Source organism: Pogona vitticeps, chromosome 3 (assembly GCF_051106095.1).
Source record: "Pogona vitticeps strain Pit_001003342236 chromosome 3, PviZW2.1, whole genome shotgun sequence".
In the NCBI taxonomy this organism is placed as follows: domain Eukaryota; kingdom Metazoa; phylum Chordata; class Lepidosauria; order Squamata; family Agamidae; genus Pogona; species Pogona vitticeps.
The window spans coordinates 233333965-233359950 of NC_135785.1; the positions used below are offsets into that span (position 1 = coordinate 233333965).

The window sequence follows — 25986 nt, forward strand, 5'->3', positions numbered from 1 at the left end:
TAACACTTTGTTACCCCCCAAACCTGCCAGAATGGATTACAATGGTCTGGAACAACAAATTCTGAGTAGGATAATCAAGCAAAATTATTGACATGTGTGAGTAGATGATGAGACAGATGCAACAAGCAACAAATTGTCCTCAGAGACAACATTCTAGTATTCATTCTGTGCAAAAATAAAATAAAATAAAATAATTCAATATTGCGAAAAGTAGCCTGGAATGGTGACTTCTTGGTAGAGCAGCCCAATCAAATTCAGCCTTCCCATCTGACTAGAGGGATGTGCCATGAACTTGGTTTGATTATCGTTGCTCGGAAGTTGCTGTTCTGGATCATTGTATTCGATTCTGGCAGGTTGTGAGGCAATAAAGGGTTAATAAAAGAGTAATAATTTTTTAGATTTGAGGTCTCAAATATTGTTCTGATGTTTGTCCATTCTCCCTCTTTGGCACCAGTTTTTATTAAGCAGCCCCTGTTCTGCCCCATTCCATTCCGGCTTTTACCTAGTCCCTTCTTCATGATATCACAGAGTGCTTCTGTACAATTCATCTCAATCGTTTCCAAATGCCTCACTGTGATATTAGCCCATTCATTCTACATTGAGAACAAATGGGCTAATCTTACCATAAGACAGAAAGGTCAGTACTATTACTCCTATTTCAAAAGTGGGAAAGAGGAACAGTAACTTCCCTCACATCAAAATGGCATTTGAACCTCTCCATCCCTTATCACTAGTTCACTGTAGCTCTTTGTTTTCTTTAGTGAGCCATTTGATTCTGAAGATGTCTCACTTTTATATATGGCTAGAAACTGCTCTCAATCAAGCAGGAGATCCTGGAGCTGTTTTCGTGAGTCTGTTGCAAGGACCACACAAATCAACCTCTCCTCAAGAGCTACAATGATACTAGATACCAGAAGCCATTAAATCATATTAGTGGGGTGATACATTTCACAGCCATCATCATTGGGCTCTTCTTTGAGTAGTGGAATAAATGTGATTACCTTTCACATTGACATTTTACATTTTAGGTGGGCTATTGAAAAGACCCATCCCTATTGTAAACCAAAATATGAAGTATGTCATCACTGTCAAGGATGTATACTTTGGCTCCATTTTGAGATCTGGACCATCTCCTGTATAGATTGCTGCATATTCTCTCACTACCATCTGCTCAGAAGTGGGGAAGAGAGGAGGATCACAATCAGGGGAGTTTGCTCCTGCTCGTTTGCTCTTCTTTCAATTGTTTTAAATTTTGTAAATTGCCTTGCTATAAATATTTCATTGAAGAAATATATATATATATTTGCAGGCACTTGTATTTCAATCCAGCACATTGTTTTCAATGGCTCTTTCATTTTTCCTTCTCGCTATTCTTGAATTTCTTCTCATGAGTACTCAGCTCTGATTACCAGTTCACTTCTATATTCAAAATGGGGAGTACCTGGCTAACAATATCCAGCACCCCTTCCAGATCCTAGTGCTACTGTTATGCCAAAGTATTTTTGTTCAGGATGGGATATTTTCAGGATGTAGAGAATACACATCCATTCTAGGAACTGCGTTGAATCATTAAATGCAGGATTGTACTGATTTGTACTCCAGAGATTCTGTTGATTTTCCGGAGAGGAAACACTACAGCATTTTGGGACTAGATGGATGGACATTACTTATTATGTTGTGGCCACTGAGACTTCTGGCACCTTAAAAACAATCAGGATACTTTTGAGGTGGGGTAGAAGGTAGGTACTGTATTACCTTTCACAGATTGCAGCCCATCACACCAGTGGATTATAGTTCATGAAACTTTGTGTCAAATAATAAAAAATGAGTCTTCAAGGAGCCATAAGACCCTTTGTTGTTCTTCCTTCCTTAACATAGCTGCAACTTGAAATTTTCTTTCTCCTCTTTCTGAAGCTTCATTCTCAGGGCACTTTTGCAAAGCAAGAAAGGCTGCATATATCAGAAGGGAAATGTTCATGTGAAAAGACAGGAGAAGATAATGGAATGGAATCAGTTGCAATGAAATTCATTGCTTGACAATAAGCAGATAAAGTAATTAAAACTCTGAAAAGACAACCCTTGTGATCTGTGGAGATTTGAAATAAGGAAGACATGCCTTGTTCCTGAGGGTCCACAGTGTAAGAAATAAAATATTCACATAAATTGCTCTAAAGTATTTAATCTCCACTGAACATGCATCATGATTCAGTTACATTGAGGCAATGTCATTTCATATATTATTGCAGCAAACAAATTTGTTGTAGAGTATGATCTGTTCTGGAACCTATTTCACATCTCATTGGGCAAGTGACCAAGTTCTGATTCATACATGTTCTCATTTTCTTTCCTTCCCCATCTTAAGAAGATTGTTTCCAAAGGCAAGCAACTATTCATGGGGAGATGATGCTTCCTTTTTTCTTATTATAATAAGAGACCATCTTCTATGAAGAAACACTGAGAAATTCTGAGTATAAGAATAAAAACATCTAAGCTGATTTCAAATACAGTAGTTTAGACTGAGTGCCTACATTTCCTACACATACAAACAGTTCTCTAAAATGCAGGACAGACTATATTATTTGATTCCCCTACAAGAAAAGTAGCATCTAGTCACTTATAGGCTATACTTCAAAATGATCTGGCTTCCTTACCATGTAGGAAGTAAAGGCCAGTTAACGGTTTCATCGGTACAAGGTAAGTGATAGGTTGCATGCCCCTTTCCAACATGAGCAGCAACTTGCAACTGATTTCTTTAAACTAAATGGGTAGCGTAGGTAGGTTTTGTTGCACAAAGTTATGGGTTTATCCTCACAATCAAGACTTTATGGACAAGATAACAAACACTGATCTGCAAGCATGGGTCTGCTGGTCTTGTTGGCAGAACCAATTGTGATTAATTTAAGGAAAAGAAGATTGGAAAACAAAATAGAGATCTTTAGGGTCTGCAGCTCTGCAGCTCTAAGATTGCTAAAACTAGAAAGAGACAAGACAGTGGAACGGAGCACAAGAAATACAGAGTTTAGGTTGTGGCATAATAAATTTAGGCTGTTGCAGATAAAACTGATAAAAAATTCCAGCTCCTCCCCTTGGATTGGTTCAGTCACATAACCTGAACCCTGGAGCCAACATAACCTAATTGCTTTTTCTCCCTGTTTGCATTGCTCTTTGGGCTGTCCCTGCTGTCATTACTTTGCTGACCTTCATGAATTTAACTCCAACACTGCACATAACTCACAAGTGTAAGAAACAGTCTCCTGTGAAGTCAGACACAGCTTTTGTGTCCAGAGTTTCCTGGGAATCACTGAACCAAAATGTACTGAAGGTACAGTAGTGTGAGGTGTTGTTGTACAGTCGCCAAAATCCTATTGCAAAATACCACATTCATAAGGGAAGTGGTTTTCGCAATTGTCTGCCTGTCTGTTGTGCATCCAGGTGTGCAACCGCATGTGCAGCTGAGAGAATAGCCTGTCTGAGTGCACAAGAGACAGCTGAACAGTCACATCAGCCTTGTTTAAAGTTTACAAATGACATTCAAACAGGAGTGCAGCCAGGAGAGGAGGTGGCTGTGGCCTATACAATTATCTACTGCAGAAGCTGCACTTGAAAAGTTATTATTTTTAAAAGCAATTCATGATGCTTATAAAGGGCACTCTCTCAGCAGTTTACAATTTAATTATGCAGGCTACACATTGCCCTCCCACTCAGCAAGCTGGGTACTCAGAAAGATGGAAGGCTGAGTAAACCTTGAGCTGGCTAGTTTTGGCTGCAGTACAGCAATTTAACCACTGCACCATGAGGCTCATCATTTATGTAAATTATGAAAGGGATTACCACAATAAGAAAATTCCATCACCCTCCACGTCAGCCTTTCAATAATGATGTCAAGTCAGTTCCTTTACAATCTGAAGGGGTTTTTAGAGTTAATTGTCTCAGTAAAAGATTCATCCTTCCCCCGTGTGTACAAGTATATAAATCTATACTAATGAAATCAGAGGAACTAGAGACCAAATTGCAAACGTGCGCTAGATTATAGAGAAATCCAGAGAGTTCCAGAAAAACATCTACTTCTGCTTCATTGACCATGCAAAAGCCTTTGACTGTGTGGACCACAGCAAACTATGGCAAGTCCTTAAAGAAATGGGAGTGCCGGACCATCTTGTCTATCTCCTGAGAAACCTATATGTGGGACAGGAAGCAACAGTTAGAACTGGATATGGAACAACTGATTGGTTCAAAATTGGGAAAGGAGTACGACAAGGCTGCATATTGTCCCCCTGCTTATTTAACTTATATGCAGAATACATCATGTGGAAGGCTGGACTGGAGGAATCCGAAGCCGGAATTAAGATTGCCAGAAGAAATATCAACAACCTCCGATATGCAGATGATACCACTCTGATGGCAGAAAGTGAGGAGGAATTAAAGAACCTTGTAATGAGGGTGAAAGAGGAGAGTGCAAAAAACGGTCTGAAACTCAACATCAAAAAAACTAAGATCATGGCCACTGGCCCCATCACCTCCTGGCAAATAGAAGGGGAAGATATGGAGGCAGTGACAGAATTTACTTTCTTGGGCTCCATGATCACTGCAGATGGAGACAGCAGCCCCGAAATTAAGACGCCTGCTTCTTGGGAGGAAAGCGATGAGTAACCTTGACAGCATCTTAAAAAGCAGAGACATCACCTTGCCAACAAAAGTCCGAATAGTCAAAGCTATGGTTTTTCCTGTTGTGATGTATGGGAGTGAGAGCTGGACCATAAAGAAAGCAGACCGCCGAAGAATTGATGCCTTTGAATTGTGGTGCTGGAGGAGGCTCTTGAGAGTCCCCTGGACTGCAAGGAGAACAAAGCTATCAATTCTAAAGGAAATCAACCCTGAGTGCACACTGGAAGGACAGATCATGAAGCTGAGGCTCCAGTACTTTGGCCATCTCATGAGAAGAGAAAACTCCTTGGAAAAGACCTTGATTTTAGGAAAGTGTGACAGCAAGAGGAGAAGGAGACGACAGAGGATAAGATGGCTGGACAGTGTCTGCGAAGCAACCAACATGAAATTGATACAACTACGTGAAGCAGTGGAAGATAGGAGGGCCTGGTGTGCTCTGGTCCATGGGGTCACGAAGAGTCGGACATGACTAAACGAATGAACGAATGAAATCAGACATTTCTTTATACCTGTACCTTTATGTCTACATTCTATACTGTGGGGTCTTGACTTAAGAACCACTTGAGTTAAGAACATTTTGACTTAAGAACCACTCTCATAGGAAAATATTGACTTGACTTACATACTTAGATTTGAGTTAAGAACTTAAAAAAACCACGTGGGAGGCAGGGAAAGAGCAAAATTTGAACTTTCAGTTAACTGTTGGCCAATGAAAAGGGTGCCTGTCTGCTTCCTCACTCCTCCCAGCGTTTAGAGAGTGGATTGGGAGTCTTCAGACTGCCTGGTACTGCCTGGACTGTATTTTCCCTGACTTCCCTGAACCTTTCTTGACCTAAGAAAAAAAGAAACAAAATATCCCCATCTAGTGGTCGAAGGCAGAATAGCAGCTTCCCATTAGTTTCTATGGACAGAAAAGAGCAGATACGGATCAAATGGTTTTCAATGCATTTCTATGGGAAATGCAGATTTGACCTGAGAACTTTTTGACTTGAGAACCGCCTTCCAATACGGATTAAGTTCTCAAGTCAAGACCCCACTGTATATCTATACAATCCATCAAAAAGTTGTAGAAACATCCGAAACCTGTTGGAGTTTTATTTTTAGTCTCACATGCTGTCTATAGTTTGAGTGACTGAGAGGAAGTTTTCAGGGATTGGTGATTATCTATCTAGGAGTAACGAATCATTCCTTCCAGCTTTTGAAGCTGAAAGAGTTTCTCTCTGTTGAGCGTTCTATCCCTCTCTGCAGAGTTTTCTATCCCTTTCTCTCATTGGTGCGTGATAGTTGTTTGTTGCCGTTGATCTGTTCATTTGGTTGCTAGATATGTGTACAATAAAGAAAGCAGTAGACACAAGTTTATAATTTCAAGTGACTGTAAGAAAAGAAACATTTTTATTCTGTCTTCTACAAAAGTCTTAAAGTGAGTTATTAGATTTTAAATGCCAGTTAGATTCTGAAATTGTAGCTATTCCCCTCTGTGGATATATGTACTTCTACTGTGCAGCAGAAGGATAATTTTACCAGAAATTGAAAACTCTGCAATAAAATCTATGTGAAATAAAACTGAAGAAACAATTTAAGAAAATGATGTGAAAAAGCCTTTTCTTCTGCTTTACAAACTACTGATAAATAAGTCTCCAATTCATCCAAAGGTTTTGAATCACTAACATTTGATACTACAAATATTAGAAAGTTTTTAGTTTGACTAGAGTTCAAATATATATTCATTGGATGAGATTTATATGAACACAATAGGGTCTGTCTAATTTACAGAAAAAGAGAAATTGTCACATATTATGCAGTAAACCATAAGATAGTTATGTACTAAGAGAACTGAAACTTGCTGCAGGTTAAATGCAATAAAGTAATCTTTGAATGTAAGCAAAAATATGGTTGGAGGGTTGATCTGGGCTTTTGGAGACCTGCAATCCAAGCTCAAGTTCCACAGAGCCATGTGACTCTTCTCTCTCTCAGCCTGGCTAAAGGATTGCTGTGAATATATACATTGGGGGGGGGGGAGAGATAGCCATGTACAGTGCCTTGACATCATTGGGGTATGGATAGGTATAAATGTATAACAACAACAACAACAACAACAACAACAATAATAATAATAATAAAGGTAAAGGTTCCCCTTGACAACTTTTGTCCAGTCGTGTTCGACTCTAGGGGGCGGTGCTCATCCCCGTTTCCAAGCCATAGATCCAGCGTTTGTCCGAAGACAATCTTCCGTGGTCACATGGCCAGTGCAACTTAGACACGGAAGGCTGTTACCTTCCCACCAAGGTGGTCCCTATTTATCTACTTGCATTTACATGCTTTCGAACCGCTAGGTTGGCGGGAGCTGGGACAAGCGACGGGCGCTCACTCTGTCGCGTGGATTCGATCTTACGACTGCTTGGTCTTCTGACCCTGCAGCACAGGCTTCTGCGGTTTAGCCCGCAGAGCCACCACGTCCCTATAATAATAATAATAATAATAATAATAATAATAATAATAATAATAATAATAATAATAATAATAATAATAATAATGGATTATTAATATCCAGAATCAGATTGGTTATTTATGTTGGTATAAGTGTAATGGCACAAATTGCAGTGATAAATTGCCACTACTTAATCAGTTACTGTTTGTAGAAAATAAATAAATAAATAAATAAATAAATAAATAAATAAATAAATAAATAAATAAATAAATAAATAAATAAATAAAAGTAAATAAATGCATCATATTTTATTTTCATTCATTCATTTATTCCTCCCACTAAAAACAAAGGGGGTGAATGTTAAAAGAATGGGAAATAAAACAGGTCCATTGCATGATGAGAGAGAAGATAAATGGCTTGACTGAGGTAATCCAGTAGTTTGGAAAAACAGAAACAACTGATCAAAAATCCATACCCGTGGGAGTAGGGCAACATATCCTAGGAAAACATGGTGGCCTAAAAACCCCCACATTATCCAACAAATGCTGAATGAGGACTTGTCAGTCTAGGGAAGATAAGAAATCATCTGGAGAAGAAAAGTGAAGGTGAGGCACGAAGGTGAGGACGAAGAATGGAATGCTCTGGTTGGAGAGTATGACCGGTTGGAACCCTGTATAGAAGCATTCCTCTTAGAGGAATTGGGAGTAACTGTCACTTGAGGTGAGAATATCATGCAATACATTATTTCAGCTCCTTCTCATTACCTGGGAAACCACCATTCTTTCACCTGAGAGGTCAAGATGGTACATGTAAGACTCTCAGAGGGAATCTGGCTACACTTCAAACACTGGCCACATTCAAATCTGCTTTACTTCAGTTGAGCTGTTCCTTCGGAGAACATTTTTATTTAACATAAAAGGGATAATTTAAGTAATATTAAAGGGTAATTCTAAAAGACTGACTCATTCTGAATCTTCCTTTTAGTATATTGTATGAAGCAGCTAAAAGAAACACATGAATTAACTCTCTCAAATGATAAAGGCAAGGATTTATTGTCAGTATCTTCCTCTAGAAACCAGTCTTTCTCTTTTTAAACCCTACTGCCTCCTTGCCTCCATGGAATAGGTTATACCCTGTTTCCCTAAAAATGACCTAACCTGACAATAAGACCTCGTATTATTTTTTCAGGATGCTCGCAATAAAATCCCTACCCCAAAAATAAGCCCTAGTTAAGTGAAACCCCGCCCTCCACCATTGTGCAGCAACCAGAACATGACATGACTATATCTGAATAAATGTAGATTGTTGTACATTAAAAATATAAAACATCCCCTGAAAATAACCCCCATTGCATTTTTGGAGCAAGAATGAATATAAGACCCTGTCTTATTTTCGGAGAAACATGGCAGTACTACATAAAAAATTATGTGGAAATGAAGCTTGGAATGCATACAACATACTGTGGAGCACAGGAAAAATACCATCTGTCAAGTCTTCTGTGTTTTCCTTTTTTGCTTATCAATCTTCTATAAACTGAGCCACTCAACTTAAAAATAAAATTGGAGAAAATTAGGTGGATGCCTAGCATTAGATGCGAATGTTCTGGGCCATTGGGACAGAATGGGACGGGTGCTGGTGTACAGCTCCTCCTGCAAAACAACACAATCCTTATCAGAACTGATATGTCTCACTGCTGTGTAGAGGTCACCCAGACTTTTGCTTCTGAGAGAGTTCAACATACATGTGGAGACACAGTTGTCTGAAGAAGGTCTAAACTAAATGGATGTCATGGCAGCCATGGGCCTGTCCCAATATTCCATGGGGGTCTACATGTCACTGGTCATACCATAGACCTTGTATTCACACCAGGACAGGAAGAGGATGATCTGAAGGTGTTGAGTCCTCCCTCTTATCAGGGCCAGATCATCTTCTGTTGAGATTTGGATTCTGCACAACTATACCATGGGCCACGCCTGAAGACTGATGGATCCTATTGGTTTCCAAAATGTCCTAGAGGTTTTTTCTGGCTGATATAGTTGACATTCCTGTTGATGCTCTGGTCACACACTGATATTCAGAGGTGACCTGAGCTGCAGACATGATTGCATCTAAACCAATTGCCCTTTTCACTGCAGAGTCTGGCCTTTTCTGTGGTTCAGGAAGGAGGTAAAGGTGATTGGGACCTTGACTCCTTTATTGATATCAGCAGATCTGAAGAAGGTGTCCAATGCACCATCTAGTCAGGTTAAATTGGTTCCGTTTCAGTGGATACAGCCTGGGGATGTGGACAAGGCACTTCCATGCTGCAAAGCCACCTTGTCTTTTCTAAATCCTTTCCCATCTTTGCTCTTAGAATCAGCAAGGGAGCTGACCATGAAATGGGCTACTCACATCATTATGTGTCTCTATGGGATAGCCATTTGCCTTCCTGTTCAAATGGGACCATTGTAAGGTCCATTCCACAGAAATTTAGCAATGGATGATTTTAATAATATAAGCCCTTGCTAATATTCTGTTCTGGGGCAAAATGATTGGGAAGGTGGCGGCTGATCAGTTGCAGGAATTCTTGGAGGAAACAGATAGTCTAGCTCAATTTTAATTGGGGAAACTGCAACTGAAACAGCATTGGAGAGGGGGAGCGTAACCCTACTAGTCCTTATGGATCTTTCTGCAGTTGACTATCAAGTTTAGGACTTGGGGGTTCTGATTTTTAATACTTAAAGTTAGAGAATTGGGTATTCCTATTCGTATACAAATATGAATATCCCCACATAGGACACAGGTCATGATAATGAGGGTCCAGCCCCATGGGGCCAGATGGTCCACTCACCATGATCTTTCCAATGATTCAGCAGCTTGCGATTGGCTCACAACTCCTGGGAGCCTCCCTGCCAGGTCAAAGACTGGCTTGCTGACTGCAAGCTCTGGAGTCATTGGAAGGACTGTGGCACCCATGGCGGTGGTGGATCGGTGAGTGGACTGTCTGGCCCCATGGGGCTGGACCCTCGTTATTGCCACCTGTGCAGGGATATTCACATTCATATACAAATACCCCAATCTCTAGTTAAAGTCCTTGCTTGAGGACTGATCACAGAAGATACAGCTTGGGGAGGTGATGCCCACCTCTTTGGACCTCCATTATGGGGTCCATCTGAGATCAGCCATTTCCTCAGTGCTTTCCAGCATCTACATGAAGCCACTGGGATAAGTCATTCAGAAATATTGAGTTATTTGTCATCAGTATGTGAATGACACAGAGCTCTATCTTTCCTTTTCTTCATCTGATGCTGTACAGGTTCTTGGGTGTGCCTACTGTCAATAATGAACTGGACAAGAAACAATAATTTGAAACGGAATCCAGATAAGACAGAGATCCTACTGCTGGGCAGATTGTTGGACCCATTAGAGGAATATTTACCAGGACTCAGTAGAATTACACTCTCCACAAAGGATCGGGTTCACAGCTCAGGTGTACTCATAGACCCAGCTCTCTCTATGAAGAAGACACAAATATCAACTGTGGCCAAGAGTGCCTTTCATCAACTTTGGTTGATTGTCCAGCTGTGTTCCTACCTGGATAATGTAGTAGCAGTGGCTCATGAGTAGGGAATCTCTAAAACAGACTACTGTAATGGTCTCTATGTAGGGCTGCCGTTGAAGTCCAGAATACAACTGCCAGACTGATCACAGTTACTAGCAGATATGAACACATGCTTTCGTTGGCACACAATTCCAAATCCAATTCAAGGTACTGGCCATGACCTATGAAGCCCTTGATGGTTTAGGACCTCAATACTTATTGGAATATCTCTCCCCCAAAATAGCTACGTGTCCCACCTGCTCCTTGCAGTTCATGATGTTAAAAACTGTGACATCTAAGGAGGCCAAAAGAGAGCTGTACTTTCTTGGCTGTGGGCCCTTCCTTCTGGAACAAACTTCCAACACTGATACATAAGGTGCTATCCCTCTCAATCTTTAGGAAATTAGTAAAAGCAGAATTATTTAAAGCTACCCTTCAACCACTGGCCACAGATGTCCAAATTTGTTTTACATTGATCTAATCCTATTTAAATGCCAGTCTTTAAGCTAGTGACAGGATTGTATTTATTTTACGGTATTGATTTTATATTGTATTGTTGATTTTAGTGTCATTTAACATGTTTTGAACTGCCCAGAGAGTGTTTGTACTAATGAGGTGGCATACAAGTTTAAACAAACATACAAACAAACAAACAAACAAACAAACAAACACACAAGAAAGCAAGAAAGCTAGTTTGGCTTTAAAAACACATACAGTTCTAATAAATCAATGGAATAATGGAACTTGAAGAGTTTTCAAGAATCATTTACCTCTGGCTGTAAAGGGCAGGAAAGGAAAGCTAACTGTTTCTTCAAGTGGTTTGTCATCTCAAAGCAACTGTGTCTAGGGTGGAACAAGGACCTGTGTGGTACCCTGAAGACTAACATATTTATTGCACCATTCCCTTTCCTAGGACAGAGGCTACTTCTCAGGGCATTTGCTGTGTGCTGAGTGTGAAAAGCAAAAGAACATGTGAGATATCATTACAATGGATCAAACTGAGCAAACTGATTCAGGTTCTCTCCCCCCCCCCAAAGACTTATTCAGGTGGGCATCAGAAGTCTTAAAAGAAGCTGGGTAAGAGGTAAAGAGAACAATATGATAGGAGGCAGGGTAGAGGGAGTTGAACCCTAATGCCCAAGAATAAGCCAGAATGAGGACTTACCAGAGGATGAATGTTGTCTCTCTCTCCCTCCCTCCCTCTCTTTTACACACACAGACACACACAATTCTATTGCAAATACTGTACATGGATGAACATGCAAACTGTAGTTCACAAATATATAAAAGAATATACAGTGGTGCCTCGCTTACCGAGTGCACCGTACAACGACGAATCCGTATAGCGATCCCCTTTTTCGGGATCGCTATACGGAGCACCCAATCGCCGCACCTCGCTTTGCGACGATTGGGTGTCCGGCGGCCATTTTGGAGCCGCCGATCAGCTGATCGGCGGCTCCAAAATGGGCGCTGGAGGACCCGAAATGGCCCCGCGCTGTGTTTTCGCGCCCTCGGCAAGCGAGGGGAGGGCGCGAAAACGCAGCGCGGGGCCATTTCGGGTCCGTTTTGAAGCCGCAAAACAGCTGTTTTGCGGCTTCAAAACGGCCGCGGACGACCCGAAATGGCCCCGCGCCGCGTTTTCGCGCCCTCCCCTCGCTTGCCAAGGGCGCGAAAACGCGGCGCGGGGCCATTTTGGGTTGCCCGTGGCAGTTTTGAAGCCGCAAAACAGCTGTTTTGCGGCTTCAAAACGGCCGCGGGCAACCCGAAATGGCCCCGCGCGGCGTTTTCGCGCCCTCCCCTCGCTTGCCAAGGGCGCGAAGCGCGGGGCCATTTCGGGTCCGTTTTGAAGCCACAAAACAGCTGTTTTGTGGCTTCAAAACGACCCGAAATGGCCCCCCGCGGCGTTTTCGCGCCCTCGGCAAGCGAGGGGAGGGCGCGAAAATGGCTGCCCGGGGCCAGGAAACTTCTCTAAGTGGGAAGTTTAGGGCCGATTTGGAACGCATTAAATGAAGTTTAATGCGTTCCAATGGCTTTTTACTTCCCGCTTAGCGAAGATTTCGTATAGCGAAGGTTAATCCGGAACGGATTAACCTCGCTATACGGGGCACCACTGTATGCCTTCGCTTGAAACAAAAGAAAAAAGGGGGACGTGGGAAGCTTCTGCCCATGGCCGTTAGTTGTTATCTGTTACAGTGAACAGCACACTCTCCTGGCAGAGAGCAGTGGCTCCTGACGGGCGCAGTGACCTCTCATTCTGCCTTTTCCCTTTGAGTTACATCATAAGTTCAAAGACTTTCTCCAGCCAATCCTAGTGGCAATTAGGTAACCAGTATCCTGTCTGAATTCTTTCAACATTCTGTGTAATCGTGCTATGTTAATAAAAAGGCATCTCAAGGCGTGGGTTTTAAGCTCCACTGGCTGGTACATCTGTGGTGGTCAATTTCTTTGCAACCCCTCTAAAGTTAATTGCCTTCCTTTTGTTCCGTGATCACTTACAGCAAACATCCATTGTCTGGATGGGAACCATTGTTAAAATAAGATAAATGGATTCCCATATCTCTGCCCCGCTGGATTATCAGGGAAATATGATATTATAATAAATAAAATGTGGAAATAAATAAGTGATACCAAGATACAATATACATGCAGCTCATGGTAAGCGTCTGTGGTCGACATATTTCAAGATCTCCTGCACAGACATAAAAATTTGTGCTGGAAAAGGTATAAAATATGAGGTGGCATAAATATTTATTTTTTATTTATTTTATTTACAATATTTTACCCTGCCTTTCTCCTTAAAAAGGGATTCATCAATAGAAGACCATTTTTAAAAATTAAAAACAGTAAGTATACAAGTATTATAAAAGATCCAAACAAATACCACACTAAAACAGTAAATCAGATCAGCACCTAAGCACATACCAAGCAACAAGGCACACTAATTCATTAAAAAAAACCCTCTCAGACAGCCAGTCACTAAAGGAAAGCCTGCCTGAAGAGAAAGGTTTCCATCTGCTTGCAGAAGAACAGCAGTGAAGGAACATGAAGAGCCAGAACTTTTCACCTGTGTCTTTTCAGCCTCTCATATGCCCATCAGAGATTTGGTGTTTTTATTCTGGTTTATTGAATTTTATAGGGCTTAGTTCCTATTAACTCAGGTTACATGATTGTATCATTTAGTCTCACTTTCCTGGCATATCTACAAAGCTACAGGATGATAAGATCTAAGGCCAATATAGAACTCTTTAAAGGGATAGCTCAATCTGAAAATCTCACATGTATAAAGAAAAACAGTTGTGCGAGCTTGAGGAATCAGCTGTTATGAACAGCAAAATACCATTGATTTTGGTGTTTGCATCAGCAGAACTGGCCATTGACACACATTTAAACTGCAAGTGCTGTCACAGTCACTTTTTAGTGTTGGGCAGCTTGCTCAAGCTGCATATGGCTTGACCCAGGAAGATTCTCAGGACAGTAAGGAAATTTTTTTTACTGTACCTACAAATATGGAAATCATCACATCTCCCAACAGTGGCATGTAACGCAGTGGTGCATTGAAGCTCAGAAAGTGTGTTGGTAGAAATGGATCCAAATTAGACCACTGAGAAACATGGGGGAGATAGCAGAATGCTTGGGAATGTAATATATGAAAAAATACAAAACAATATATTTCTAAGGAAGTCTTGTCTCAGAAATACACCAGCTATAGGGAGTTAGGAACAGTTTTTGTTTTGTTTTGTTTTATGCCTAAAGGTTAGGAATGTCTTTATGTTGACAGAAATCTCCTTACACTAGTTTCTCCCAACAGAAGGATCTGCTTTCCTAGCTCAGATGGAGAAGAGACAGAGTGAGGGAAGAGGAAAGTTACATCCAGCCTGAACTTTCTCTAGCCCAGGGACATAACTGCAGTGCTGGCTCAAATTTAAGCCAAGCTAAGGCAATTGTAATTTCCAACACCTGTAATCTGGAAGGGTTTTTAACTTCAGCACAGGTAGAGCTCACCTAGTTTCAACTCAACTAGTCCTTGGCCATTTTGGCTAGGCAAGCTTTCATTTCACTCCATGGGAGCACGTACCACACCTATTAAAACACCGCCCGAACAAAGGAAGATCATGGCCTGCTGCTCTGAAATACTGAATGCCAACTAAACTAGTGATACTGGTAATATTGGAATTGCCTGCTGGAGGAAGACACACTACATGCCACTCTGAATAAGTAACAGTTCTTTTAGGTGAGGTGAGGCTACATTCTGTTCCAGGTTTTACTTCTCTTGTTAGAACTGGAAAATTTGCTTTCAGTGAACCTGAAAGCCAGGCGGAAAAGCAGCAACAATGGCAAAACAGAAACAAAAATGAAAATGTCAATAACCTTGTGGTATCTTCAAGACAAAACAAAAATGAAAATGTCAATAACCTTGTGGTATCTTCAAGACTAACTGTTAAATTATAATATAAGCTTTTGTGGAGAAGTCCACTTCTTCAGACTTGAGAACATTATGTCCTATTCATTTGATGGCTCTACTCTAGATGAGACTAAATTTTGATTCAGCCCTAAGACTTTGTATAGAAAGATTGATAAAAGGGATGTCAAGTTAATATGCACTTTTGGGAAGAGATCACTTTAAATACAAGAGATTTAAAGATTAATGAAACAGAAGCTTAAATCCAGTAGTAATTTGCTGCAGGAGTAAGCCAACTGAATCAATGGAACTGAAGGATAAGTTGGCTCATCAAATCCCCACTGATACAATGGGCCTATTCTAGGGTTGACTTACTACTCTATCATCAAATCTATTACCAGATAAGAAGGAATACATAATGGATTCATCTAGAGATAGGCACTTGCCACAGTTTGATGGTTCGGTGCAGTTCAGAGGATTGGGCCTGTGCAACACCTGTGGACCCAATTCTCAAAACTGCAGCAAGTGCCCATCTCTAGATTCAACACCATGAATTAACTCAGTTACAATACTGAGAAAGTGCAGTTTGGTCTAGCAATGCAGTGATTAACAAGCAGGAAAGCCTATATCACCCCCTTCTTTGGAAGTTTCCAGGAGCACTCTAATATCAGTGCTGGATGAAAAGTGGACAAGGTAAGAACTGAAATGAATGGTGTATCTACAGGACCATTTATCGGCATAACTGAGTAAGGGGCTGTCTAAACTCCAGGCCACTCACCATATAAAGCTGATGCATTGACTGGGAAACAGTAGATAAACAGGAAAAGAAGCAGGTTAGTGTGGCAGGCCAGACACGAGAGCATGTATAGACTAGCCAGACTCATTTAACCAGTGCAGGAGCGTGCAGCAGGTAGCCCTGCCCATTTTCCCCCTTCACCCTATGACTCCAAATGTCACACTGCAAAAAGTATGGATACATAGACTGTGTGGCATACCAGAGTGGCTGAGGTATGAACTATGAAGTACCCAAGACAAAACTCGTTGTCAAATTCATATCTGTAATAGAAGGATAATCATATTTAACAAAATTAACAGATTGGCATAGACCTGAACACTCCAGGAGTGCAATGTGTAAATATCATGCATTTTTCTCTAAAATAAATATTTTCTTTTAGTAGTTAGTATTCATTATTTATTTGTTTGTTTATTACATTTATACCCTGATTGAGATAGTGCTCAAAGTGGCTTACAAAGTTTATAGAAGAAATGAAAACAGATAAAATGAACATTTAACTAAAACCTTAGTATAACCATATAAACTATGTAAACCCGCCTTACGGTAACACCACAAAAATCAAATAAAGTGCATTAAAAACATTAAAACTGCAAAGTATACAGATTAAAAACAACAGGTTAAATACCAAACACCTGTCTAAAAAGATGTGCTTTACTTTCTTCTTCAAAGTGGAAAGAGATTGAAAACTTGGAAGAGAGTCCACTCCATAGCCTAGGAGGCACAATGGACAAAGCCCTCTCCTGCGTGCTTGTTATAACACTCACACACACAAAAAACTGCAGCACATTACCTGACCTGGTTTCTCTAACAGATTATTAGAGCCCAATTTAGATGTTCTATAAAAGGATTAGAAAAAAAATGTCCTACTCTCTCTGTCACTGCTTTGCTCATGTGAAACACAGTGGGTCTGAAATGAAGAGAGGCATCTGTATAAATCAGGGGCCTTACTTTGCCAGAGCTCCAGCACACATGAAGAGTCTCTCTATGTAAATTAGGCTCATATTTAGACAGCTTGTCTTTTGTTGCTTTTCATGGGAGGAAAGGCAAGAGTGAGTAAGGCTAGCATGCACCTTTCCATGCATGTTTATTTAACGCTTATGTGTAATGCCTGAATAGGGCTTAGGAGAATTCCAACTCTGGACCCCTTGGTATGCATGCTAAGGATACTCTCAGAACATTAAGAAAAAAAATCTTAGCATTCTTTTTTGCTCTTGCAAAAACAACAGATGAACACATACCTGGATCATTCCCATAAAAGGTAAAGGTAAAGGTTCCCCTTGACAATTTTTGTCCAGTTGTGTCCGACTCTAGGGGGTGGTGCTCATCCCCGTTTCCAAGCCACAGAGCCAGTGTTTGTCTGAAGACAATCTTCCGTGGTCACATGGCCAGTGCGACTTAGACACGGAACACTGTTACCTTCCCACTAAGGTGGTCCTTATTTATCTACTCACATTTGCATGCTTTCAAACTGCTAGGTTGGTGGAAGCTGGGACAAGTGACGGGCGCTCACTCCATCACGTGGATTCGATCTTACAGCTGAAGATCTACAGGCCTTACACCACAGAGGCTTTTGCGATTTAACCCGCAGTGTCATCACAGACATAGCCACTGACATGATCTTAGAGACTGGAGAAATTGCTTCTCGGATGATTGTGGAGAACATAGGATTTGCTATCCATCTGGTTACTACGTGACTTTTGTATGTCAGGGTCTATGTGTGTCCGGTGAAACCAGCGGTATTTGGCCAAAACCAATCTAAATCAGTCAGCATTCTTCATTTTAAAACTCAGACTGGATGAAGATACAATATCAAAGCAACATCTTGTTCTTTTTCTACCTCCTCCCATCCTCTGCTTGGTACAACACTGAGCCTGATGAAAAGATTTCAAGAACCTCAAGCCTTTGCTGGCTCTTTTGTACCATTTCAAATGGTACTTATAAAGAGAGTGCCCAACTGCGGATATTGGGATTTTTCTTATGGACCAACCTGGCTTTGCTTCTCTTTTTAGAAAACAATTTATTACCCTTAAATGCCCTATTAGATGTGTAGAGAGTCAAGGGCACAAGGTCTCCAAATTGAGATGGCTGCTTGGTAGGAGAGTAAAAGGAAAATCTGTATCATCTTTTCCTGCTGATGGTAATTTTATCTCTGCAATTAGTAGAATGGCCTTCACAAAAGGCATTATTCACAAGTGTTCAAAGGAAACTTTTGATTGTGAAAGGCTTCTATAGGCTAGAGCTGCAGCAGCTGAGGTATGACCAAAAGCCTGCTTTAAAAATTTTTTTCTCGTGCTTCACTCCTTCATTTCAAATTCGTATTCCTTTTATGGCCCTTTTGTCCCAACATATCTTGCACTGCCAATTATTGTTTCCTTTTAATAAAGTTGTGAATGAATCTGGAAAGCAGTGAAGTGGGAACAGTTGGCAGTCGAGAAGGATGCCGAACGCTGTGCACAGATTACCAATTTTACTAAGGGATGAAATTCATTTATCCAATGCTAGCAGCAACTATCACACATTAACTGGGCTGTGTGGAAGTGCTACTGCAAATTAGTAATCAAGGATACAGCTTTCTTATCAGTATAAATAGGACCAGAATTGTTCAGGGTTAGGCTTAAGACTGATAAATAATGTCTCTGCTGAGCATGTGAATTAGTCTCTACAGTCTTCAATATACTGTTTGTGGCAGACTTTCAGTCACAGTTACAGCAAGCACCTCTCAAAAGTCTGCTCAATCATTGGTGAGCTGCTAACATTTCATTGTTTATTTCTGTCTTTTTTCCTCATGCAAACATAAGAATACTGCATTGTAGTGAATTGTGCAGCCATTGGCCCATCAATTACAATTCTGTCGGCCCTGACTGGCAGTGGCCCTCCAACATTTTAGATAGCAATTTTTCTTATCCCTGCCTTCAGATCCCAGGGACTAACTGCATCAAGCACTGTTTACATGCCTTTCCCACAGAAATCTAAAACCAAGGCCAGAATCCTGTTGGCACTTGCCCCAAGCACTGTGTTAGCTTCAACAGCAGAAGCAGCTTTTTAGAGATGGGTCTGTTGTTTGCCAGTCATGACCAAGCCTGCAACTGGCAAGCAACGGGCAACTCTCTAAACAGCTGTTTCCATGACTTCATGCACAATAAATACCCCTATAATTCTGAACCAAATGTTTACAAAACAGTACACTGTAACATCACCTACTCTACTGGTTTGTTCCAGTATCCATATGTCCATGTGGCATTATATTATCAAAATCTTGGGATGGGCCGGGAGGAAGTATCTTTCTAGAGCAATGTACTCTGAAACATGAATGGACTGCCTTATTGTGTTCACTACAAGATGAGCCTGTCATAATCTGAAATGAAAATTTTCCATCTCTATCACACTGTTATAACTGGGAAAATAAGAGGATGAAGCCTCTAATACAAAAATGAATTGTGTGCATGAGAAAAAACTTTATTCTTAATGGCCATTAAAGTCTCAGTCTTTCAATTAAGCAAAATCAAACAAAACAACTACAAATGATATGAGTGCCATCACTGGAGGCTCAGTCATGTGTGTACTGACTTCTACGAAGAATTTCCCCATAACAAAAATCTTCCTGCTTTATCAGCTTTATCAGCATGAAATCAGTCATTAGGAAGGAAAATTGTATCCATTTTACAGGAGCTGTCCTTCAGTTGATGTTTTCATGTACTGTATATGTCAGTTTAAAGTAACAGAACCCCAATGGCCAGGGTGGTGAACAGGAGTCCCCCAGCCCCATCTTCTGAGTTCCCTTCAGGAAGGACCAAAACCACTTTAGAACAGTGCCTCCAAGTCCCATCACAGCAAAACAGGCCAGAAGGATACCATGGTTGATGGTATCAAAAAGCACTAAGAGGTCCAGAAGAACTAACAGAGGCACACTGACACTGTCCACTTCCCAACATAGATAATCCAGCAAGACAACCAAATCGGTCTCTGTTCTATAGCCAGATCTAAAGCAAGGTGGGAACAGATCTAGATAATCTGTCTTAATCCAGGAACCCCTGGAGCTGAGCAGTCACCACCCATTCCAGTATCTGGCCCAAGAATCAAGTATTGGAGACTAGGTGGAATTATCCAGTATTGTGGATCTGGAACGCAAAAAGTTTTCTAAACCTCCTCTATATGCATGGAAGGTATAAGCTGAAAGCAAAGATCAAGTTTTACTGGGTTGTTGTTTTCTCATTTTATACTTAAGATCTCTCATTTTTTACTTGCTCCCTTGGATAGAGTGGTCACAGGAGATAAGAAAACCACTGATTATATACTTTGACCCAGTAAGTGCTGCTGGCTCTGTGCACCATGTCCAACCATGCGAACAGTGGTGCTTACATAGCTGAGTTAGCAGATCTGGAATTAAGGCTCCAACGTCACTGATTTGACTCCATGATTGGTTCAGCATGCCCTGCATGGGAAATGGCCCTTGCAGGACTCATATCTGACATGGAAGGAGCAGAGGCATGTGCCACTCTTATTGTAGAATACCAGATATAAATGTTATTATACAGACAACAACAAGAATCCTAAAGATAGTCAATAACAGGGTTGGACAAAACATTTTTTTAAATGGTTCAAGGAGATGTGCTTGATTTCAGAAGTATCTGGAATCTTTTCCAGCCTTTAACTGTTTGAGCAGTTTTGCAGTATTCATAACATTAAATAAAAAACAAACACTATTATAACACAAAATGATCAAAGTAGATCTTTTCCATATCTGCTTGATATAAGAATTTGGATTCTACTCCTCTGCTCCTTCTATTATAACAGGTCATAGTAGTTCAATGTGTTGGTTGTGTGGGTTAGCCTAACCTAATTTAGGACTCTTGAGGCACAGATCCCAGGATTCTCCTCATCCTATACACTTTATTTGACTACTCTGAGATGAAAGTTCATACTCATCAAGTTCCATGTGAAATACCCTAACTTATCTTGCACAATACTATTTATTGACAAGAGACAGCAGTCCTTCTCTATAAACATTGGCAGAAGCCTTTCCTAATTCTGGTAACCAGAGGTCTGTTAATTCCAGAGTAGACAACTTCTGGGGGTGAAGACCACCACATTGGTTTTCTTTGAACCCCCTGGGGGTTCAAGGAAAACCAATTTCTGCCCTGATAAATCTGCCCCTGCGCTGCCAACCTTCAGTTGTGCAGCACCGAAGATAGCAACCTGTTGCATTTTCCACTGAAGAAAAAGCATTTCTGAAGCTTCCATGTGTATGGTTCTGTTTTAAAACAAAAGACACAAGTCTTCTATAGGTCTTATTAAAGGTACACATTGTGGATTGCTTTTTACTGCCATGTGTCCCAAATCTGGAGACATGTCAGGAACAGGGGTCCCGTGAGACATGTATGGTTAAACACTTGCTTTTGCTAGACATGCTGACTACTGAACTATGCATCTGCTGTTCCTAATATAACTCTGCCCCATCCCTGGACTGCACAACCCTTGGCTGGAGTTGGCTTTCTTTGTAGCAGACTGAGTCTGTTGAGACAGAATTTGAGATTTTGAAGCTGTTGACATTCTTATTTGGCAGAGAGGCTTCAGAACATATTAAACTGCCTTATGTCAGGACAGACTGGTTGTTCATTTAGCCTAACAGTGTCTTCTTTGACTGGCAGAATTTCTCCAGGATTATGAGTAGAAGCTACTAGATTTTTGAGATAACAGGAACAGATTCTGGAACCATCTGCATGACAAAGATGGGCTCTACCACTGCTCCACAGTGCTTTCTATAAGCTGAATATTGACTGAGTAATTTGTCAAGAAAGCTGGCTGGATAGCTCAGTGGTTTAGGTATCTGGCTGCGGAGCCAGAGGTTGGGAGTTTGATCCTCCTGTGAGTAGAGTTAGCCTGTGTGGCAATGAAATATGATATCTCTGTTTCCTCCACAATGTTTCATTGCAACACTGACCTCACGGACAACTTCCAAGGATGCTAAAATATATAATGGGTCTCAAATCTGTGTTGAAATCTACCACAGTCCAAACACAAATAGAATCTATCCACAATTTATTTTCCAGAACCCTACAACATATTTTAAAAATATCTAATAATATTTAGAACCAGAAAGGAGATTTGGGTTTCTGGATGATTATTTTATTACTATATAAATCTGGAAATAGAAAACTCATAATTCTTTTTAAATGTTCTGGGCTTCAGGGCTGAGGCTGGAGAAATGCAGCTCCTTACCCTCCCCTTTGATACATGAATAAACATAACCTAATGTTCGATTGCTGGTTGAATAGCTCAGTGAGTTAGGAGTTCAATTCCCCACTGTGTCTTCTGGGATAAAACCAGTATGTGTAGCCTTGGGCAAGCTGCACATTCCTAAAATGGCCCCAGAAGAAGGGAACAGCAAAGCACTTCTGGGTATTCTATACTGTACCTACAAAACTCTGGAGAAGGTCACCATGAATCAGAATTGACTTGATAGCATGTAATTATTATTATAAAGGTGATGATGATGACTGCTCACTAATTCACTGTCAAGAAAACAAAAATCTAGAAATACAGAGGCTTGCTTTGCAGGTAGACGTTTCTGTTTTAGAACAAAGACATTATTTTTCCAGCTAATCATTTTGGGGTGAATCCATGCCAAGGTAGTGTGACTTTGTTTAATCATGATGACTTAACTTTAACTCATTGATTTCTATGGGAACTAAGTTCATGTAGCATAGGTTACACTCATTCACCTTCTGAGTGAATCACATCAGACTCAATAAAGTTTACTTCTGGAACAAACAGATAAAGGTTTTATATTGCATCACTGGAAACATGCACTTCCATACTGAAAGAAAGGTCTCAAATTAAGCATCATAGTATCCTATATATCCTATATATCTGTGAAGATTTTCAGTCATCCAGGTGAGGTTTTCTGGAAGTTGAGTTATGGCAATTGGACTTCTTATTAGGTTGAAACATTTCATCCAAATAGCTCCTTCAGTCTGAGCAGAGTTGATAGGAGGACCCTGAGATATCCTCAAAGTTGGTTTCACTTCCCCCTGGTCTGAATAGGTTTGTTAGATGGGAATGAGTGAAAATCTGACTTCTGCAGTCCTTCTCCACCCAATGTGGAGATACGTGTTCCTATAGAAAATCCCTAAGGAGGCCTTAGACACAATTTGTCTCCTGTAGCATGCTGTCCTTTCATCTGTCCCCAGAAAGATCTGGACCACACCCACCAGAAAGGCCACTGTTAATGACTGTTAAGGATGCATGGCAATGGGTGGAGAAGGACTGCAGAAGTGGGATTTTCACTCACCATCACCTCTGTCCTTTGTCCCTCTAACAAGCCTATTCAGACCAGGGGGAAGTGAAACCAACATGGAGGATATATCAGGGGTCTCCTATCAACTCTCCTCAGACTGAAGAAGCTACTTGGACGAGTAGTGAAACATTTCAAGCTAATAAGAAAAAAGTCCAGTTGCCATGACTCAACTTCCAGATGTATATCCTATAGTTTAATTCTCAGCACCTAGAACTTCAGGTCTGACTAGAAGCTGTGCAGAGCATATCACAAGAAGCTGAAATCAAATGTAGCCTGAGTTTGCATTCCAATGAACAAGCCAAAAAATGCAAAGTAATTTGCAAACTGTGGGAATTGCAATAACATCTTACTGTGCGCCTGTGTCAAGCACGCTTCTTTCAACACCTAAGGAAATCTGTCTGATAATGAGATAGTGGATAGTTTGATCCATTCAGCCCTGGCTTTGATGAATATTAGTTCGGATATAAACCCAAACCCCAAAGACTGTTCCCATTTAAAGCAATGACTTCTCACCTTGAACGATCAAATAAACTTGGGAAGTCTTGGGATGATGTAGTGTTTGCACAGAGCATGTGTATGACCCCTCGTCATAGACATCCACTTTCTGGATCCGGAGGCTGTATTCCAGAAGAGAAAGTTGCTGGAGCTCTACGCGGGGGTCCAGCGACCACTTATCCTGACCAGCAAAAATGATGCCAGAACGATTTAACCAGGCCACCTTGGAGCTTTTATCTTCTATAAAACACCTGCATGGGAGGAAAAAGAGAGATGTTGTGATCCATGAAGCCCTTTCCATACGGCGTTTGAAACATGTTCACAAATGTTTCTTAAGTGCCATTACATCCACACTGGCATCTACTGCAACTCTACATCTCTATAAAAATATATTGATTTGCAAGTCCGCCCCCCCGATAGTCTTTAATTTGTCTTCACAATTACTTCTTGTCAGCAAAATTCATATTTTATTGATATGGAATTATAATGATATCAGAAGTTGGAGAAGTTACTCTTTAGACTATAAATTATAGATCTCCCCCAATTAATGTAGAGAAAATCCTTTTACAACTGGTTTCACCAAAGTTCCCTTTCAGTAGAATAGGAAAGGGTACTTTTTGGCTATTATTCCAGTACTGGCTGGGGCATTTTAGAAGTTGTAATTGAAACAGTAACTTCTCTTGGTTTCTGTATGAAAATTGCAATGTGTCCACACAAGAAATGACAATCAAATCTCCTCTATTTACACCACCTGAGGCATCTGCCTTGTTAATTAACTTGCTCAGTTAAGCTTAGTCTAGGTGACCTGAACTCACATCCTGCCATCTTCTGTTCGCATTCATTACCTGCAGAGAAAGCCCACAATGTGCTGAGAACGCTGTCTGTTTTGTAGAATACAGTCATTGCAACTGTACCCCACTCCAGATGGGTAAATTACAGCCTTTCTATCCTCCCCCTGGTTTTTGGAAGAGGTTTCAAAAACTCTTCTGTAGTTTTCTTCACTTTGTTTCCTGGCTACAAGCTTCTCTCTAAAACTGCCAACTGTATGAACACAGAATGAATCACTTATTAGTTTTCTCCCCAAATTTACCCAAATGCTGCATGCAGAGCAGATGTGAAATATCAGGGCTATGAGCTGCATTTTCACTTTGTTATAGGAATGCAGCTGTTATATTATCACATTTATTCTGTAGCCTGAGCTTCTGCCAGTTTCTTTTGCCACTAGATGTATGTATGATCTGCATATTCCACCTTTCTCCCCCTACTAGGCAGCTTTTTAACATTTTCTGAAAATGAGATGCTGCCTGCCCCCCAGCTAACGTCAGATCTGCATCCTGTCTTTGTTGTTTGAAGAGTGTGAGAACTCTGCTCAGATTTTACCCATTTCATGCTGTTTGCTTAATATCCTTAAAAAGCCAGGTAATGCAGAGGTGAGAAGGAGGGAGAATGGGGAAAGTAAGGCACACAGTATGGTTTGCCAGCTGGCATGCTCCTCATTGCTGCTGTTAGTAGCAGAGGGGTATCTACTAGTAGGAGGGTGGACTAACAAGACTTGCAATCTCCACTTGTCATTCAGTCCTTTTATGTCAAAGCAAAGTTAGACCCAGCTGTAATTGAAGAATGAGGTCAACCCAATATACCCGCAATACAACACATCTTTTTGTCCCCAGATTAATTAATCTTTGAATAACTACTACCTCCTGGCACTATTCATGTGCTGCACTGAGTCTCTAATACCTAATAGTCCTTCCTGACAAGAGTATCAATACTGTATTCCTAATATTGCCCTGTGCTTACAAAGATGAAAGTGAGAGAAATACTCTGGCTGGAAATAGAGGCAACCCTAAAAATACGTATGCCAAGGAAAAACTTTCCACATTGTCTGACACATTTTGAACTGCATATCCAAAGCTCTGTTCAAGCATTGTTGATCACAGTTTCCTGAACCAAGTTAGAGAGGATTTTGCAGGGTTCTTGATCACCCATTGAGTCTGCACACAAGCTTCAACTGGTTTTCTCCTGGTTCATCATCCTCATGGCTGCAGCAACAGACAGACAGACAGAAGGACAGACAAAACCAGGTGGGGCACAAGCTAGCCACTCCTCTTTAATCTTGTGCAGGAAACTGAAATCTATAATACATATGTAAAACTTCCAAAAGATCTCCTGTATGGAAAATTAGTGCAGGGAAAGCTCCCCAGAGGGAGACCACAGCTGTGATACAAAAACATCTGCAAGCAGACTTAGAAGTGGACCTCAACAGATGGGAAACCTTGACATCTGAATGTTCAGCCTGGAGGCAGGCGGTGCATCACGGCCTCTCCCA

At 40.9% G+C, this 25986-nt stretch overlaps 1 protein-coding gene across 5 annotated transcripts in view; it reads right to left on the reverse strand.

Moving 5' to 3' along the window:
* The window catches only part of LSAMP (limbic system associated membrane protein), a 1273416-nt gene that overhangs the window by 270626 nt on the left and 976804 nt on the right, over positions 1 to 25986 (reverse strand). For all 5 annotated transcript variants that reach the window (XM_078389966.1, XM_078389965.1, XM_072993808.2 and 2 more), the window contains one exon: positions 23679 to 23911. In XM_078389966.1, the coding sequence (XP_078246092.1) occupies positions 23679 to 23911 (233 nt within the window). The remainder of the gene's footprint in view (positions 1 to 23678; positions 23912 to 25986) is intronic.